Source organism: Silurus meridionalis, chromosome 6 (genome assembly GCF_014805685.1).
Source record: "Silurus meridionalis isolate SWU-2019-XX chromosome 6, ASM1480568v1, whole genome shotgun sequence".
Classification (NCBI taxonomy): domain Eukaryota; kingdom Metazoa; phylum Chordata; class Actinopteri; order Siluriformes; family Siluridae; genus Silurus; species Silurus meridionalis.
In genome coordinates this window covers 2,502,203-2,521,269 of record NC_060889.1, presented here as the reverse complement: position 1 = coordinate 2,521,269, position 19,067 = coordinate 2,502,203, and the positions used below count along the sequence as shown (strand labels likewise).

The window sequence follows — 19,067 nt, the reverse complement described above, 5'->3', positions numbered from 1 at the left end:
TACTAAGGTAAAAAAAAAATTGCAGCTTGTTATGCTAAGTGGTAAAACTATAAGATTTCATCCTGAAGACTTTCCTGTTTGGAAAAAATCTGTAAGAGCTGACACTGGAGTCTCCTTCCATCAATGTTAAACAGAACAGAAGAATTCAACAGGTGAATGATGTTACGATAGAAATTATCGCATATTAGAACAAATACATTGACATAGTTTGGTGATCAGTGGTGGATGTTTCTTTTAAACTTTCGCTTGAGTACAAAGTACAAAAGTATTTGCTTTTAAAAGAATCCAAAGTACTATGCTTTATGACGACGATGATGTTCCTATTATCATTATTGTCACATGACTCTTTCTCAGTTTAATGTGACTCTCAGCGCACCAATTTATGAATAGAATGATAAAGTTCAACACTGATTGATATCATAAAATGATCATGTGCCCAAAACCTTAAAAAAAAAAAATATCACCCAAAAGTGGCGAGTTCAAGTCTGGAGTTTCTTCCATCATTTATTCCTCTCAAAATGTCTGCTTGATGTTTCACTGATGCTGAAATGTATGTTGGTGATAAATAGATACCACCAAGCGCCAATCAAAACGAGTTTAAAACAGAGTGTGCACTCTACAATGATTGGCGGCTTGCTGTGTTGACTAGTTACGTTTTTTATCCGCTAAATAAAAAGGAACGACCGATTTTGCAAAATGTAGTTGATTGATACGTGAAAAAAGCTAGTACAGTAACCAATTTACTTCATTACTGTCTACCACTGCTGGTGATTTATCTTCAACTCATCCCATTACACACAAACAACTGCTCCAGCACTCCTAGAACAGCCTGGACTAATTGGAAAGTGCATCTGAGCCTCCTGCCTGCCAACCAGGTAACTGGAAACTGTGGGTTTGAATATTTTAGACAGAAAGAAAACAGGAGGTGAGGGGCAGTAGGAGGAAGAAAAGCACACATCCAATACCCTTCGAATGTATCATGGTGCAAATCCATGGAGGTGCTATGAAAAGGATGGTAATAATACATACAGTGTATTTGCCAGCTGCTATCAAACCAGCAGAGCTTGGTTTGGAGGGTGCTAGAGATTGTCCAGCACAAGCCAAAAAGAATTGAATCAAATCGCAATTATAGCTAAAGCTAAAAAGCGTAATCGTATGTGGCCTAAAGGTGTAACTGCAGTGTATTTGTGTCGGGTGTAACTGCAGTGTATTTAACTACCGTATAGCAGTCGTTTTTGGTTGTAGCGATAGTGGTCACTTGTTGTGGGTCAGCTTCCTGTGTGGTTGGGGTCAGACACAAACCAACCACCGATGTAAAGGCTCCGAAGGTGGCGTGTATGAGACGAGGGGGGAACTGAAGGCCATTCAGTCTGATAAAGCCCTGACCTTTGACCTTGTCCAAAGACCTCAAACCAGCTTCACGAGTTTTGGATTTCAACAGTAGGGATTTGGGTGAAGACGGAACGACAAGTGTTAAGGGAGGTACCGGTTATGTGTCCAATTCAGACATTGGAAATAATCATGGAGATAAAGTTTTTGCAGATAGTTTGGTGGGAGTTTAAGTCCACAGGGTAGAGTTTGCAGGGTTTTGGAAAAGTATAGAAAAGTATGGAATTTGATTTGAGTGATGTCCAGGTCTACATCTACACAAATTTGGATACATTTAAAAACAACGTTTTTGTCTAAAAACATTCCCATGTCCGCACTTTCGTTTTCGAACGTATTCCAAAAAATGTTCACCCACACTGAAATGTTTAAAAACGTTTACGCCCCTGTACCGCATGCAAAAAACTTCATTTTGCCTGGGGTTTATTTTCTTTCCTGCTCTTTGAAGCAACACAGTAATGACAAAAAAAATGTTCATTGTATTTGAAAGTCTCAGTTTTCACAGTCCATAATGCGTAGTGAAAATGGAGTTTTCAAACTTATCCACTTTGGAGCGCATTTTCAAAAAGCTACATTTGAATCGACTGGAAAAAATGTCTCGATGTGGGAAAAATGCGCTATTAGAGTGGACATGGCCCGAATATGTTTTAGTTAATGGACTTTAGTTCTGTTTGGTAGTTTATTGTTAAATTACACATGAACTTACTTTCTTAAGGGAAGTCTGCATATTTAAGTCTGGAAAAGTGTGAAGAAAATGAAAATGTGTCGGACCCCTACACATTTTTGTTTAATATGAAGGTCCCTGGACCTCAATTAGGTCCTTTTTCCTTGCATGTTATTGGCTCAAACGAGCTCTGGAGGTTTACCATAATATGTTACATTGAATTTATGCTTTGGGCTGTGAAAAGTTATAAGATGAAATTTGAGGTTAACGTTCAACACATAACCATGATACTTTTAATAAAAAAATAAATGGAAGCACACTTTCTAAAATCCATGAAGGACATTTTTATGAACAAAGTGAGCTGTATGCCTGACAGAAGTATGCGTGGTCAGCTTATCCTTCAAACCCCAGACAGGCTTTGACAGCTCAAAAATACTGAATTAAAATCTTACTAAGTTTTTGATTTCATGACCTCGTGACTTCCTAAAGCTTCGCATCTTCAGCCTGCAATTTCAATTTCCCCCGATTTATTCTGGGATTCAAGGCGAGCACTTGTGTTTACCTCCCACACACCTTCAATGAAGTAAAACCTGCGCAACCCATGAGAAAAAAATGGTCTAAAAGCCTGAACGAAGCCTGGTGGTGCATCTCAGCTCTTGAGCTCCATAGGTCATGAATCAGTATATGGTGTAGAAGAGTTTCATGGAAAGGACCATGGATCACTACATGGAGGGAACATAGTAGCATTGATGATTCCTGGATTTTAGCCCTGAATTGTGAGATTTTTTTAAGATGATGTAGAAATGGCCACTAAAATGGCCGACTACTTGATCGTTGCCCTGAGTAGTGAACCAGGGAGGTGATTGAGATGCACCATAAGTTTCTTCTTGAGTCACCTCTGATGAAACACAGTGCACACCATCAAGCTTACATGCTAATGCGTGATTCGATTTACCGCTTATTAGCATATAGAGCAAAAGTGCATTGACAGACTGGATGTAAAAGGGGTGTATATGGGATAAATCTGAGACCTTAGATTGACACTGAATAATTATAGTATGCAATTCTACTCAATAAAAAAAGTAAAAAAACAAAAATTATTTTTGGCTTCTTGTAAATGCAGATTGGTGATAAAGTAAATAAAAAGCAACATGTTAAGCGTTTTAATGAGTTATTGCACCATTGTGAAACATCAAATCATACTTGGAATACACCGATCAGGCATAACGTTATGACATCTTTTAGTGGGTGGACATTTTGTCCTCGAATTTGATGTGTTAGAAGCAGGAAAAATGGGCAAGTGTAAGGATTTGTGCAGCGGGCAGTATCTATCAAAGTGGTCTCAGAAAGGAACAATGGTAAACCGTCGACAGGGTCATGGGTGGCGGAGGCACATTGGTGCATGTGGGGAGCAAAGGTTGGCCCGTGTGGTCCAATCCAACAGAATGCTAAAGAGGATAATGCTGTTAATGCTTGATGGGTCCTGATTGATTTGGCAGCAAAAGGGGGACCAACGTAATATTAGGCAGGTGGCCATAATGTTATACCTGATTGGTGTACAATGGCATAGACATGGAATCTACTACATTTACAGCGTTTGTCAGACGCCCTTATCCAGAGCAACTTACAATTCATACAACCAAGCAGCAGAGGGTTAAGGATCTTGCTTAAGAGCCCAGCGGCGGATTTGACCGACCCTTATGATTTCACGATGATGATCTCACGCCCTTATGATCCAACATCTTAACCACTGAGCTACCCCCTTCCCCAATGCACTGGAATTGTACATTTCTAACAAGAAAACACTAATCCAAAAGATGTTAAGTTGGTATTTGGTCCAGTTGGACATCGCCATCTAAAACATTGCTAACAGGAAATCAGGTAAAACAATAATGCAACAATAACATGACAAAAACTAGATATCCCGAATGCTAATACTAAAAAGCGAGGGATCACAACGTCTTGCTTGTTGCTGAGCATTTCTGCCCAAAGCCCCGTGTTGTGATTGGCTGCTAGTCATTTCCAAAGTGATGTCATGTGTTTGCCTGTGGTCAAGTTGCGTTCGCAAGGACAAAATCTGTAACGTCTTTTAGTGTTTTCTCAAGTACTTTCGGCAAGCTGTGTTTGGCGAGTCCTCTGCGTGTGTATGTTTTATAAAATGTTGCGTGTAACGTCTGCAGCGTATTAGTGTGTGTTTGCATGTTCAAAGGTGTCTCCAGGCTTCTGCTTTCGGCTCTCCTTTATGCGAGTGTTTGTTTCTTGTTTGCCTAGTGATTGTTTAGTCTCTTGCCTCTCGACCCCCTTCCCCGTTTCCAGGCAGGTGCATTTATATTTGTGTCTATAGAGATGACGGTGTACAAAGCAACTTGTTTCAAGTGTGTGTGTGTGTGTGTGTGTGTGTGTGTGTGTGTGTGTGTGTGTGTGTGTGTGTTTGTGTATGCACAGCTTTCCAACCGTTGGCTTTCTCTTCTGTGTGTGATGCAGCATGCCCTTGCTATTTCCACCCTCCCCGCCCCTCTCCCCCTCCCCTCATCTCCTCAGCTCACAGTATGGATTATTCCATCCCTACACACAGACATACACACACAAAGAGGAGTGTCCCTTTGTGTCAGATAATCCACTCACCATTAATCAAAACCGAAAAATTAACTTTTGGAAACCAATTACGTTTTGTGTTCGATACGATTTCGACAATTTCATCTTAAATTTTGAATATGTACACCTTTGAGAGTTTGGAACCGATTTTAATTCGATCCACACAAATATTTAATGTAGCCATGTGGTCATTTGTGTCCTGTCGCCCCTTTGACAAAATGTGAACCTGACAGGACCTACATTATGTGCATGTGCGTTACTCATGGTGTGAAAAAATACGTAAATGCACAAACGCAACACAATCCAGATGCTGAGGAAAAACAGATTTGTCCCCATTCCGCTCACTTTTTGACCTGCATGTCCATCTTTACCCGTGCGAACGCCATCTGTGCTGGCGATTTGACGTTGGCCAGATGAGCATCCCCCTCTCGTTTTTTTTCCCCTTTCTTTACCTCTGTGCTTCTTTTACTCCCCCACCTCAAGCCCAAGCCCTCCATCACTCCCAGCTCCAGCCCTTCATTCTGGACAATTGCCTGACTTTATTTGTGACACGTGCTTTGCCAGAAGGTCTAGCCCTACCCCCCTCCCCATATGGATTACCCCAAACGCCCCTTATCTTTTAGACTGTGTAAATTGCAGAGGACTCCTTTTGTCCCTCGGATTAACCCCCTTCTCTTCCCTCTCCCTCACTTTTTCCCCAATTCCCCCCCACCACATGCTGCTCCTAAAGCGTTAAAACGCCCTCAAGCAGAAAACGAGGAGGGCAATTTACAACTCAAGAAAGAAGTTCAGAAACAGAAATCACTTTTGTTTCCTTTTAACTCCAATATCAGTTCATTTCTTCCTTTGAAAATATTTTTTTAGGTCAAATTAAGTATTTATGAGATTTCTGTCGATTTAAAAGAGTAAGCCAGGAAATGGTTTTATTTTGCCAGACGTGCCACTTTTTTATGACGTGAGAAACCTTCCTGCACTTCCTCACACCGTGACAATCAGCGACTTGTCTGACGAAGCCAGCTTTTCCGAGGGTTGTTTCCAGCTCAAGGATGTAACAGCCATCTAAATCTCTGTGGCTGGCAATGTGTGTGCATGTGTTTTAACAGCCTTTCATTTATACCAGGTGGTCTGAAAAAAAAGGGTGACCGAGTTTGCAAGTGAAGTCCAGGACAACTTCTCGTGGAAAGATGTGGAAAAGGTTCCACCTGGTTTTACTCTCTGGTGTACATTGTAGGACAGGAAGTGGACAGGAAGCACATGATGTTCTGTATGTCTGACTGTGCAAATGCTCAGGAGAGGGGAGTGTGTGTTTCAAGGATGTAACATATGGGGTGATGAAGGTATACGTGATTCCAGGACAATTCCTACCTTTGGAGGTATGTATACAGAAAGAAATGCTGTAGCACAGAATGTAGCATTTGGGCTTGTTCAAAAACAAGGTGCCAAAGTTACGTTGATTCCGTTGATAGTGCAAAACATACATGATTAACAAAAAAAATAAATGAGCAAACCATTATACCCACTTGTTTAGTGTGGGTGCTTGGACTTTCCACCTGGACTTGACTGACAAAAGTATATTTGAATAAAAAATTATTCGACTTTCATATGCATAGTCAAGTCGTGAGTACCGATTTCGAGAAGCATGTGTGTGCTCTTGTCCTGCTTGCTGTGTACCTTTTGCGGCATTCTGATTGGCCAAGAAAGGCAGAATGTGAGAGCTGGAGGTGGGGCAAGGGGCGTACCCTATCCCTCCCTCTCTTTCTCTCTCTATGTCTTTCTCTTCTTCTGTCCCTTCACTCTCTGTGTGTATTTGACAAGAACAGAGGATTGCTTTTCACCATGAGGCAGCTCTTGGGCTGCTGCTCCTTCCTACAACGTCTCCCTTCCTTCCTCGTTCTCCCTTTCTCTTTCCCTTCATTCGTGGCCTGATCGAACAGTTGGACTTTTTTTTTTTGTTACGACCCCTCAAACGGGACAGATTAGCCCCAAGGAGGGGGGTTGGAAAAAGAACAGAAGGAGGTAGAAAAAGGGGGGGGGGTTGACATCTCAGGGGAGAAGCTTCTTTTTCTCTTGCCTCAGCAGGGCAGGGAGAAAGAAAGACAAGAAGACGGAGAGGCAGCGTGAGCCCTTTTCAATGCAGAATAGCTTTTTTTTTGTTCTCTTTCCTTGGCTTTGGCTTTTCTTTGCCCTGCTTTGTTGCTTCGCTCTCCTGTTGTCCCAAGTGCGGGGACAAAAGTGAACTACTCGGCAGACGGGACTTCCACAAGAGTAAGCGTCTTGTACGTACGTATGTATATGTGCATGTTCAAATACAGGAAACTGGAGAAATGTGAACATTTGGTTTCGATGTGTTTGTGTGTTTGGAAAGGGGGGGTTCAGAAGATACAAGTGTTTCCTCTTAACAAAGTTGCTAGGTCCTAAAGTCTTCTCAGTGCTGACTTTTATTTTTCTAATAGAAAGTAGATTACTGGGTAATAGAAATAATATTGTCTCTCTCACCATTACTTGGAAGCCAGGGAATTTTAAAAGCTCATAGTAAAGTACAGAAGAGCCGGACATCAAGAAAGAGCTGCTGATAGTGCCAGGTGTGTGTGTGTGTGTGTGGGGGGTCGTTTTCTCACTGCTTTGGCTTGATAAGATAAAGTGATTAGAGAAAGAGTGCAAGACCAAGGGATTTCTGGTCAGCCCGCTCTACATCACCTGCCATCTGTTATGGCTTTGGACTGTCTTGTACATGTCTTAGTGTGTGTGTCCTAGTGTGTACGTGTGTGTGGTGGGTTTTATTTTTTTCAAGGGAGAAAAAAGACCACCTCTGGAACAAGGTTTGAATGCTGCTTATTGTGTCCTGGGCTTGTGTGTCTGTCTGTCTGTCTGTGTGAGGGTACATTCTGTCGGCTTGGTGTGTGTGTTTGTGGCTGCCAGTTGCCAGCACAGGAATGTGTTTATATTAGCTAAGAGCTGAAGTAGTGAAGCTTTCGCCAGATGGAAGTTTAGTGTGTGTGTGTGTGTGTGTGTGTGTTTGTGTGTGTGTGTGTGTGTGTGTGTACACAAGCTTGGCTGGGACGAGCAGACTTTTGCATATGTGCATGTTATATGAGTGTGTATGTGTATGTGCATGACCCCAGCAGTCTGGATGGAAAACACATCTATATACAGTATGTGTAAGCACTGGAATGAAACAGGAGAGCTGTCCCTCATATGCACTTGGCCTCGACCGTGTTTAAGAACGATCCAGAATGTGTGTCAAACTATTTCGGTGTCATTTAGGCTGAATTATAGGATAGAAAAGTGCTCTTTCAGGGTGTGTGTGTGTGTCTGGCCTTTAATCGCCGTCTCTTACACACTCCCTTCTGACACACTGTACTGTCTGTCTACCATGAGACCCTGCTTCTACAAGGCTGAATGTTTCCTGGAGTCTTGAAAATACTGAAATGTGATTGGTCAAAAGGTGTTGTTTAGAATGCAAATCACAATTCATTGTGTAAAAAATGTATGTATTGAACTCCTCAATTCCCAGAATCAATTCCCAGAATACAAAATAATATAGACAAACAGTTTAAGCATAAGCATTGAGCAAGAGCTAGCATCGACATCTGTGACTAGCATAGGATACCATCGCTGACCTCCCCATGTGTCTCAGAAAACACAAAGCGATTTGTCATACACTAAGTGGCCACTTGATCTCATTCACCTACCGTACAGGTGCAATACAAGTATTACAAACTGTAGTCCGTCTGGTGTTCTGTACATTTGTTTGCTGATGGGAAAGGGACCGCTATAGGGCCACCGTAGGACTACCATAGGACTACCATGGGACCACCATAGGACTTCTATAGGACCACCATATGATTACCATAGGACTACAAAAGGACTACCTTCTGGCCACCATTGGACTATCATGGGACCACAGTAGGACCAGATATCATGTGGGTATGAGATGGACCATTCTTAGTAGGTGGCATTGCTTGGATTCTGTAAAAAAAAAAAAAAAAATCACTTTAAAACCCATCAAAAGGGTCTTCGACTACATTTACAGTTCCACACAGAACCTTCGCACGTACTACACAGTGTGCTTGCTTGCTCAAAAAACAATCAGCCAAACTCTGTGCTTGGTCACATGTCAGAGGACGTTTACTTGTGAACTGTTCATGCTGGGTAATCCAATTTCCCACCTATAGATTCGTGTTTGTCCTGGCTGAACTTTGTTTTACCCCCAAGCCAACAAATCCTCTGAAGGCAGTCTGCAGATTCCTGCGTCTGTGTGTCATGTCACTAGTCGTAGACTTTAAAGACGGCATCTTGCTATAAATCATGGCCTTTTTTTAACGAGAAATTGAAAAAGTAACCGTGCCCCGGCTGGGCCTCTCCTGTCGCTTCCAGAACATTCTAGATGAGGAAAAAAACACCACCACATGGCAGAACAGATGCCTGCTATTGGGAGGGTGCATGTTGGTCACACAGTGCCTGTATATATATATATATATATATATATATATATATATATATATATATATATATATATATATATATATATATATATATGTGTGTGTGTGTGTGTGTGTGTGTGTGTGTGTGTGTGTGCATATGTGCTGTATATAAGACTATAATCACACTCTTGATATCACCCAATTGAGGATGGGTTCCCCTTTTGAGTCAGGTTCCTCTCAAGGTTTCCTCCTCATAACATCTAAGGGAGATTTTCCTTGCCACAGTCTCCATGGCTGCTCATTAGGAATAAATACACATCATTCACCTTAACCCTTAAATTCTGTAAAGCTGCTTGAGACAATGTCTGTTGTAAAAAAAAAAGCTATAGAAATAAACTTGACTTGACTTAAAACTTGACTTGCATTAAATTAGGGGGTTATAGACAGAGATTACGGGCAGGACCGTAGAAACGGTAGTACGGCTGTCCATCAGACTGTGTTACAAACCATCCTAAAGACAGAGAGAGACTCCAGATCTTCAAATAAAATAAGGTCAGTAAGTAAAGAGTAAACACCAGATGGTGAGTTTATGTTCGTCACTCTTTAAACGCTAACAACACCCTGAGGTGAGAGCATCCACTGACCTCCTCCCCCTCCCCTAAACACACACACTACAGGTGTAAGACAACAGCCTGCCTGCAATCTTTTCTAACCAACAACTAACACAATGTTGACCATCATAGTATCTGCATTTTATCCTACGAGCTTCGTATCTGAATGGCTAACACATTTTAAAAACGTAATCACATAACACAAGTAATGGATTCCGGATTCGGTTGCATCCCTACCGCATACGCGACACACATTCGGCTTTCGTTTCTACGCTCTCTATTGTACCGGCACACAAAGGACGTGAATTCGTTGGCAGATCCTTGCTAAACATGTCAATCATGCCTCGTTTCATCCATCTTGATTTATGCTGGGTTTGACCTTGTTGGTTTGCTCTTTGGATTATCCTGGGGCCTGTTTGCGCTGGGATTTGACCGTGCTTCAAGCACTGCCTTGCTACAGACGGCAAGCCGGAAAATATCTCAACGTAGGTTTGCTTTTGGTATCAAGAGCCGATTTGCATCTAATTGCGAGGAAAACAAAAAAGATAGATGTTTTTTCGGTGTCAGGAAAATAGTTTCGACAGCACGCGGGCGCTGTATATAAGCAAGCTTCCGAGAGGATAAAGAGACTGCAATACAATCATAAAACTAAAACAATAACAACAAAAACGACTTCCATGGTCGCTATGAAGTCATTAAAAGTGTATTTCGAAAGACCTTCATTACATTTTACGCTGAATAATCAATAGCCAGTAGTCATTAGGCGTAGCCTTTTGCCCCCATTAAAATACATTTGATTTAAAGAATATAAAGAAAGCCTTTCGCTTGCAATTTGTATTGTCCAGTTCTTTGAAAATTTTAATTAATACACCTTTGCGATTTTCAGTCCCAAGATACTGAATAGTATGTCTCCTCACGCTTCTCATTAGGATGGATTAACGGAGGAGAGAATTCAGGGCTGCGTCCTAAACCATATTATGCGTTTAAGTAATAGGCCTTAATAGCAATGACAACAATGGCGTATTGACAAACTAATTAGCATGGCGGTATGTGGTTTGAGGATTTAATTAAATGCTAGACGTTAAGAGATCAAAAAAAAAAAAGAAAAAGAAACACATTTTTACATTTGACTAGAGCAGATACTGAGCATCAGGTGAAAGAAGAAAAGCCTCTTAGCTAATCCGCTGTGATCTCAGTATGTAGTGCTGCGTTGGTTCTCGTCTCATAGCAGGCCGCCTGGTAGGTTATGAATTCATGAGGTGTATTCATACAAACTAGCGTATTAACTATCTAACATAAAGCGCAAATGACAAAAACTTGCCTCTGATATTTTTTTACCTTTAGCTATTGTATAATTTTGCACTCCAGGTGGTCAAACACAACATGCTCAAGCCAAACATTGTTAGCACGCTAGTCAAAAACACAGATGAATGAGTATGTTGTACACTGACTCAGCTCTTCCCAAACACATCCCAAAAGTTATTATAAATTGCAAGATGTCCAGCTGGCCAACTACAAAACATTTACTTAGCAAATAGGTTTAGCTTGCTAGCTGATTTAATTTAATTTCCAAGTTATCGACATGGGTCAGTTTCGAGATAATTTGTTTATTTGCAAGACTTATTATTTGCCTACTGATTTCACTATCTGCCTTGACATTATGTATCCAAGTTTCTAGGATCTATTGCTAAAGGTTTCCAAGTAGGACTAAAAAATGCATATGTTTTACACATTGCTAACATTGCACATTGCTAACTAAGTAATGGTCTTTAAAAACTCTGAAATATGCCATACAATAAAATGTTTGTATTGTATTTAACAAATTTGAGCCATAATAGACAGGATTTCATGTGTAAATTGCTATTGTCTTCCTTGTTCTTATGATAGTGTTTTTGGAAGCAATGTGAAAGCCACAATGTGGAGGTATGCAAGGCTCTGCAAGGTTGCATGTCCTAATCAATGTCAAGTTGCTTCCATAGGCTATGCATGAAGAGACCGGATTAATTGTCCCAAATCAAAAGCAACCTTTGGTACTGCTGAATGTAGGGCAGTAGCACTCATGCCTTTTAGAAAAATGGTTTTTGTTATCACTCCAAAAGATCCAGCCATGATGAGGTCTTTCCTACCATCCACATAGCCCTGTCCCTCGCAGCCCTGTCCCCTGCAGTAAGTCAGTTATGCAGGAAAACTGCTCATCAATTATTTATTTAGCAGAGAGCTTGACACAATCATCGTTCTCGATAGCTTTGTCACTGGATATTAGATTCTCTCACTAGCAAAACCCCCAGACTGCCAAAATTTGTGAGGTCTCTTCTTATGCTAATCAGGTATTCTTGTATCCCCAAGGATGTATCCTCAGTCCCTTGCAGTTCACGCTCCAAGGATGTGTTCTCTTTCAGATAACCTCTACACAGGTATCTGTATACATACCATACCCCTGAATTTCTTGCTAATTTCTTAGTATTATTAAATATGCACTCTCACCAATTACTCTGCCCAAAACCCCAGATCTTGAAACAAGTACGATATCCTCTGATGTAGATAAATCAGACCACCATGAATGCATCTCTCCCACTATTATAGGTGGGTTCATATGTAATGGACCACCAAACAATGTGTGCAAATTAAATTCCAAAACAGGTCATTTGCTAATTAGCATTACTTTTTTTTTGTTATTGATTCTATGCTTATTTATCCCATAGCTGAAATTTTGTTCCTACAGCTGTTTGCCTTTCTATAAGTAATACAGCCTTAATGACTCCCCACAAAAGTAGGTTATGTTGATGAATCGTTGGAAAAAAGACTCTCGACGCGAATCTGTTACCACATGGAGACTATGCGGAGATCAAATATACTGTTTGATTACCAGTAATGGTGCTGTGTTAAGACACTGATGGGATTGAATAGAGTGAGAAATAGCCCATTCCAGCCTTGTGCAGGTCCACAATCTTATCCCTGGCATCCTTTGACAGCTTTTTTAGTCTTGTCCATGGTGGTGAAGAAGTTTGAATGGGTGATTTGAAGGGTGTTTCTGTGACGGGTGTCTTTTATACATGTCACGAGTAGACATTAGGAGTTCTTTCGTAAAGGGACAGGACTAGTTTGGGTCTGTGGAAATCAGAATCCTTGCTGGTTGGTAGGGGATCAAATACTTATTTTACTCGATCAAATACAAATGAATTTATAAACTTTCTTTACAGTTTTTTTAAAAGTTTATGTATATTTTATCTAAATTGTGACTACACTTTACAATTGCTAGGTCATTTTTGTTATCTCTTACACTGTATGTGAACACCCGACCTTTCCAGCGATATGTGGTTCATGCCCAAACTGTTACCACAAAGTTGGAGGTACATTATCGTTATCAGATATCTATGGCTGTGGTAGCATGAAATTTTCCTTTCATTTGAACTTGGAGACACAAATATGATCCAGCATGACTGGTCTTGTGCACAAAGCCAGCACTATGAAGATATGCTTTACATTGTTTGGACTGGAAGACCATCTGCTATTGAGTTTTTTTTTGAGAACTCAACCCTATTGGAACCAATTGGAACGCTGACTGCCCCCAGGCTACCTCAACCTACATCAGTTCCTGACTTTACTAACAAGCTTGAATCTCCACAATGACACTCCAAAATCTAGTGGAACATCTTCCCAGAAGAGTGGAGGTTGTTATAAGAGTGAATGGGGGCTAAATATAGAATTGGAAGTAAAAAAAAAAACTTATGGTCAGGTGTTCAAAAACTTTTGTTCACATAGTGTGTTGATCGCAAATGTATACCAACATTCCTTCACCTCACCAAAAAACTGAATCCTCAGTATTTCAACAAACATCTTTACCTTTTTATGTTAAAGCACAATGATAGGAGACCCCTTCCAAAAATATCAACTGAAACAGACTAGATCATGTTAGATAAGTTCTAAAACGTGATTAATTCATGTAATGGCACTGATCTAATTTAGAAAGTAAACAAAGGATTTGAAAAGAAGCGATGGCACTAACGAGGCCTTACAAGTGACTCCTTTATTTAGCTAACTTTGTGTGTGTTTTGGTCTTATGCAGTTGAGTCTAAGGAGCATATTCATGGTACATTAGGTCTTAGCTATTACGGTCATAACATCAGCATGTTCTGCCTCATTAGCCCCAATGTGCAAGGTTATAACTGATGTCATTTCTGTTTTACAGCCTCTGGGTTACTTCAATGTGTAGTGTTGTCATTAGTTTGTATAATGTTGCTTAGTCACTTGGCTAGAATGTCTCTTCTCAAACTTGGTTGCAGTCCTGATGCATAACGATCGGCTATATCTTAATAGCAAAATTCTGAAGATGCTGAATGCTTAATGCTTCCTGCATACTTCTAAGTCCATTTGTGCATTTTGGCACCAGTAGAAAACATTGATCTTGGGAAAACAAATTGTTTCATCAGTGTGTTTCTTTGTTTTTTTCCCCTCTATTTACATTTCTTCTGTTATGACAATATTACAAGCACCGTTTTATATTTATTGCTCGTCATTTTACCTCAGAAAACATCTAGCTACTTTGCAATCATGTGAGAATTACCTTACAAGTGCATCAAATTGAATAAAGGAAAATGGCTAGTTTTTCTTTGCTAATGTAATTAAGTTCATTTTTTTAAGTATCCGGACTTCACTTTCATATAATACTTTTGACTTCTGAGGTCTACATTGAGACCTAATCCATCACATCGGCATTGTGACACCTGGCTACAGTATTAGCCACCGGCTGGTTGGTTTGTCAGAGTTATTACCATGCTAGTGGACATTCGAGAGGTTAGTTAGCTTAAGCTAGTCTTGTCTTGTTGTTCTCAATTTAAGGCCTAGTTTTTCATTAGTACAATCAGACACAAATCTTGTACTTGTTTATTGCCATTTATCTGAAAAGGGACACACTTTTACCAGAGGGTTTACTTCGATGATCAGCTGTACTTTTACCAATTTACAACACTATCGACTTAGCTTTTCCTAAACTGTTCATCTATTTCAAGGAACCTAGAGCAGCCTGTTGTGTATTTGTTTACCTGAACCTCCCTTCTCAAACCTGTGTCTCTCATGACCTCATTTGTTTTCACTTTATTACTGGTAATGTTTACGCAGGATTCCTGACTAAACATCAGGTCACTCTTGTTCCAGTCATCATGTATATGCTTTTCCTTCCTCTTTCAGTGACCTCAGTGAGACGAGAGAGTTTGCTTGACATGTTTCTATGTCTTGGTGGGGGATAATGTTTTCTTGCAAGGACATAAAATAAGTATGTGCAAGCAAATATTGTGCGTAGATTTGAATCATTGCGAAATGTCATGTTCAGCTACTTTGATATCTGAGTGGGGACCAAATTACCACACAATGACAAGAAATATCTGATTGTATTTCACAAAACAAAAACTAGAACTAGATATTTTTACTATGATTTTACTTTATTTACTGAGGACCTTCAATGGATCGTCCTCACAAGGATAGTAAGACAAAATAGAGGATAGTGTGTTGTCTTGCCAGCTGGATCCTGTGGAAAAAGGTTCTTGTTGCTTTGAACGGGAAGCATCTACTCATTCCTGAAATAAAAAAAAATTGTGCGTCACTCACTGTAGGAGGACCTGCATGCTAGTTCTTTCATACTGCTCTGTAGTCTTAGCACATCTTCATCACTAGCTCCATCTTCTCTGTTCCCTCTTATTTGATTTCAGACCGACCATTAAAGGACAACCACAGAAGCATTTCACATTTGGACTATAGAGTTAAATCCAGTCATGGTACCTGATCCCCCACTGGATTTAATTAAATTGGCCACATTAGCATTTGCTGAAGTATGCCTTTAACATGAAAACAGCTCTGTGACTTTTTCTCTTATGCAAACCGAGACCTTTCTTTAGCTATTTAGTGCATGCACCTCTGAAACCATCAAAGCTAAGGGGTGGGTTGGGGGTGGAAATAAGTTATTACCCCATTGTTCGCTTCCTGCTTTGTTTTTGCATGCTACAGCTCTTCTGAAAAGAGCCTCATTAAATATGAATTGGCTACTTTTCTAGAATGTTCTATCACAATGGTCTGCCACTGCTCCATTCAGCAGTTAAGAGGCAACAACACTTTTTTAGTATTTTAGTGTTCACATGCTTACAGTGGTCTTGAATATACCATATATTGCACTGTTGAATGCTCGAATTGAAATCTTAAATTTTTGCATAACAGCATTCCCAATTATTTATTATTTTTCTAACTATTCCCAAGTAATATACAGACATTTTATTGTAACTTACATACATTCTAAACTGGTGTTTATGTTTCCTCTTAGGGCTTGTGGAAAGCTAGCATTTGCTGGCCAGATTCAGTATACACCAACCGGACACCCCACGCTTTGATGAGGTAACAGTCAACAAATTTGCCCAAAATCCCACAGAGGAAAAATGGGCCAGAAGATTTCAGGAAGCATCAAATCTGTGGATGTGAGAGGCGAGCCCTCCTACCGCCCCTTACGGCGAGAACTCAGAGGTCCAGATTTCTTCAAGCCAGCCAGGCTTGACCTGCTTCTGGATATGCCATCAGCATCTTTTGAGCATCAGTTGCAGCATGCTTGGAACCCAGATGATCGCTCTCTCAATATTTTCATCAAGGAAGATGACAAGTTGACTTTTCACCGCCACCCTGTGGCCCAAAGTACAGACTGCATTCGAGGAAGAGTGGGCTATACAAGGGGCCTTCATGTTTGGCGCATTCACTGGCCTGCTCGGCAGCGGGGTACCCATGCCGTAGTGGGTGTGGCCACATCAGAGGCACCACTACATTCGGTGGGATACACCTCTTTGGTAGGTAGTGACAGTGAGTCCTGGGGCTGGGACCTGGGGCGCAACAAGCTTTACCACAACAGCAAAAACCGACCAGCTTCATCAGCACCCACCTACCCCAGCTTCCTAGAGCCTGAGGAAGCATTTGTGCTACCTGACACCCTGGTGGTGGTACTGGATATGGACGAGGGGACTCTTAGTTTCATGGTTGATGGACAGTACCTTGGAGTGGCCTTTCGAGGACTCAAGGGAAAGAAGCTCTATCCCATCGTTAGTGCAGTATGGGGACACTGTGAGATCACCATGCGCTACATCAATGGCTTGGATCGTAAGTTGAACTTTTTTCTACATAAAGACCATTGGTTTATATCCACCCTATATAAACCCAAGGCAATACCTAAAGTATTTATAAGAACAAAATAATTAGAAATGTGGCCCAAAATAAGTTTTGGGAAGGAAAATGTTGAGATTCCTACATAGATTTAGTTATATGTAGTTCCCCAGCATGTTCCAACCTCCCAAAAACATGCCAGTAGGTGATTTGGCAACCCTAGCTGTAAATCTGCGTAGTGTGTATGGTGCCCTGCAAAGAACTATATACCCTTTTAGCATGTGTTTCAACTTCTCTCCAAGTGTTTCCAGATTGAACCGTGGCCATCACCTGAATGAAAATCTATGGTAATTAGTGAATTGGCATATACCAGTGTTTGTCCACTTATTTCTTTTAGAACAGCTAGACATATTCTTGCTATCTGTTGTCTTGTTGTCTGGGCTCTCTCTGTGTGCAGAACACTGGTTTGTTGCCTTGGGGTGGCTGATGGAAGCTGTTTGATAAGCCAACATCAAGATCCTCTCATCCACAAAACAGACAGCTTTGTAAACTGTGTCTCATCTCCCTCATAATAGTTTTAGTGAACATGTTTAGCAGACACTTCATTTAATGCTTTATTTTCTCTGGAAAAGACTGGATTAAGAACTCAGTCTGACAGGTGTCTGAAGCAGAAATCCAAATCACAGTTGTGAGGACCATGAAAGGGGGACACTAATTATTATAACCAACCCCATATGTAATGCCAATTGTAATGCATCTCAGTTCTTTTTGTTGAATCTCTTTACGTTTACATATATATCGCTGGAATCTTTTTCAACTCTTAGCAAACCATGCTGCTTTGTTTCAGTCTGAAGCCTAGATAGTGAAGTATCTGCAGTTTAAATTACAGATGGTCCCCGAGTTACGATGGTTTGATTTTTCGTTCTTACGACAAAATTGTAAATAAATATAAAAAAAATTCCCGCAGAAGGCACAGGCAGCAGCATATGATGTACGATACGTTGGGCTGGGATGAGCGTATCTCTCGCCCTGTGAGATGCCCCACTTTTGCTAGTTGTCTCAGTGTGTATTTGTCTCAGTGTGTATTTTTTTCTGTTTCAAACGGTTTCAAATAGCAATTTTTTGTGATATAAACAAGTCTTCCAAGCAACCAAGTATGTCTCCTGCTTGTATTGAAAAAAAGAAGAGGAAAGCTATCAATTTAGAGCAGAAAATGAAAATTATAAATCAGGATGTCACTGTCAGAGTCATAGCACCATTTTCAACTTATGATATTTTTGACTTACGATGGGGTCGTCGTAACGTGTCCATCGTAAGTAGTGTTTTCTCCTGTGCATTTTATATTACAGATGCCCCAACACCTTATTTCAGCTCATATACAATCTACACGTACATTCCAGTATTTTTTCTTGAAGTGGATTAGAGAAGTTTGTTTCCTTAAGGCTCTGTGGCCTTTGGTTGATATTTCCAGGACGCCCACTCCTAGCGATATCATCTGTGCAAATAAATTTCTTACATCTTTAACCTCCTTCCCTGGACACCCATGGCAGTCTAAACATTTCTATAAATGGCATCTGCATTTCTTCTAAGATAATAGGCCAACATTTGAACATGTCACCTGGCTCTGCGTTGGCTTTTCCCGAACCCAAAAATAGACCTTTATAATGAGCAGAATGCTATCGTGACGCTTTTTTAAACTTTTTTTTTTGGTCCTGTTAATCTCACTTGCCCTTCCCGGAGTCGTCTTTTGTGTAATTCCTCTGTAGTGACGCAGCTGAGAACGACCAGCTCACCAATTCAGGTTGAAAGTAGTTATGGTTGATTTAACACAAAGGGGATCCAAATGCAAATTGGTGGTGATGGCCATGGGGGGGGGCTGGGGGGCTGGCATGCGATGTTAAAAATCTCAAACCTCATCAAAGCTTTGTTTAAGAGTTCGGGTTTTATGTGAAGGGAAAGAACGATCTGTTCAGCCTTTAGAAACAAGAATGCAGAAACTTCTTGCTTGTCCTATTTTTGGTTTATTTGATGAAAGCACTGGTTTCTGAAACACAGAGGGGAAAAACAAAGATAGCATGTAGTAGAGTCTGTGAATTGGTACTGGTTTTAACTACACTAACTATATAAATAAGGATTAGAAGAATGTAATACGTACCTGCCAATAACAACCAATTCTTATTGACAGGAGTGACTACAGATTTAAGCGAACAACACTAGTTTTGTTATAAGTGACAGGAACATCTATCACTGTTTAGA

The 19,067-nt window shown here is 40.6% G+C and overlaps 1 protein-coding gene across 5 annotated transcripts in view; it reads left to right on the top strand.

The window, feature by feature from the left end:
- Positions 1-5,892: 5,892 nt before the first annotated feature.
- spsb4a (splA/ryanodine receptor domain and SOCS box containing 4a) overlaps positions 5,893-19,067 on the top strand; it is a 33,649-nt gene continuing 20,474 nt past the window's right edge. Inside the window, exons 1-2 of one of the 5 annotated variants that reach the window (XM_046852778.1) lie at positions 5,893-6,018; positions 15,991-16,808. In XM_046852778.1, the coding sequence (XP_046708734.1) occupies positions 16,103-16,808 (706 nt within the window). In that variant the 5' untranslated portion in view covers positions 5,893-6,018; positions 15,991-16,102. Of the gene's footprint in view, positions 6,019-6,434; positions 6,926-7,331; positions 7,465-15,990; positions 16,809-19,067 lie in introns of those variants that run through there. The other 4 variants (XM_046852774.1, XM_046852775.1, XM_046852776.1 and 1 more) reach the window with 4 other exon arrangements.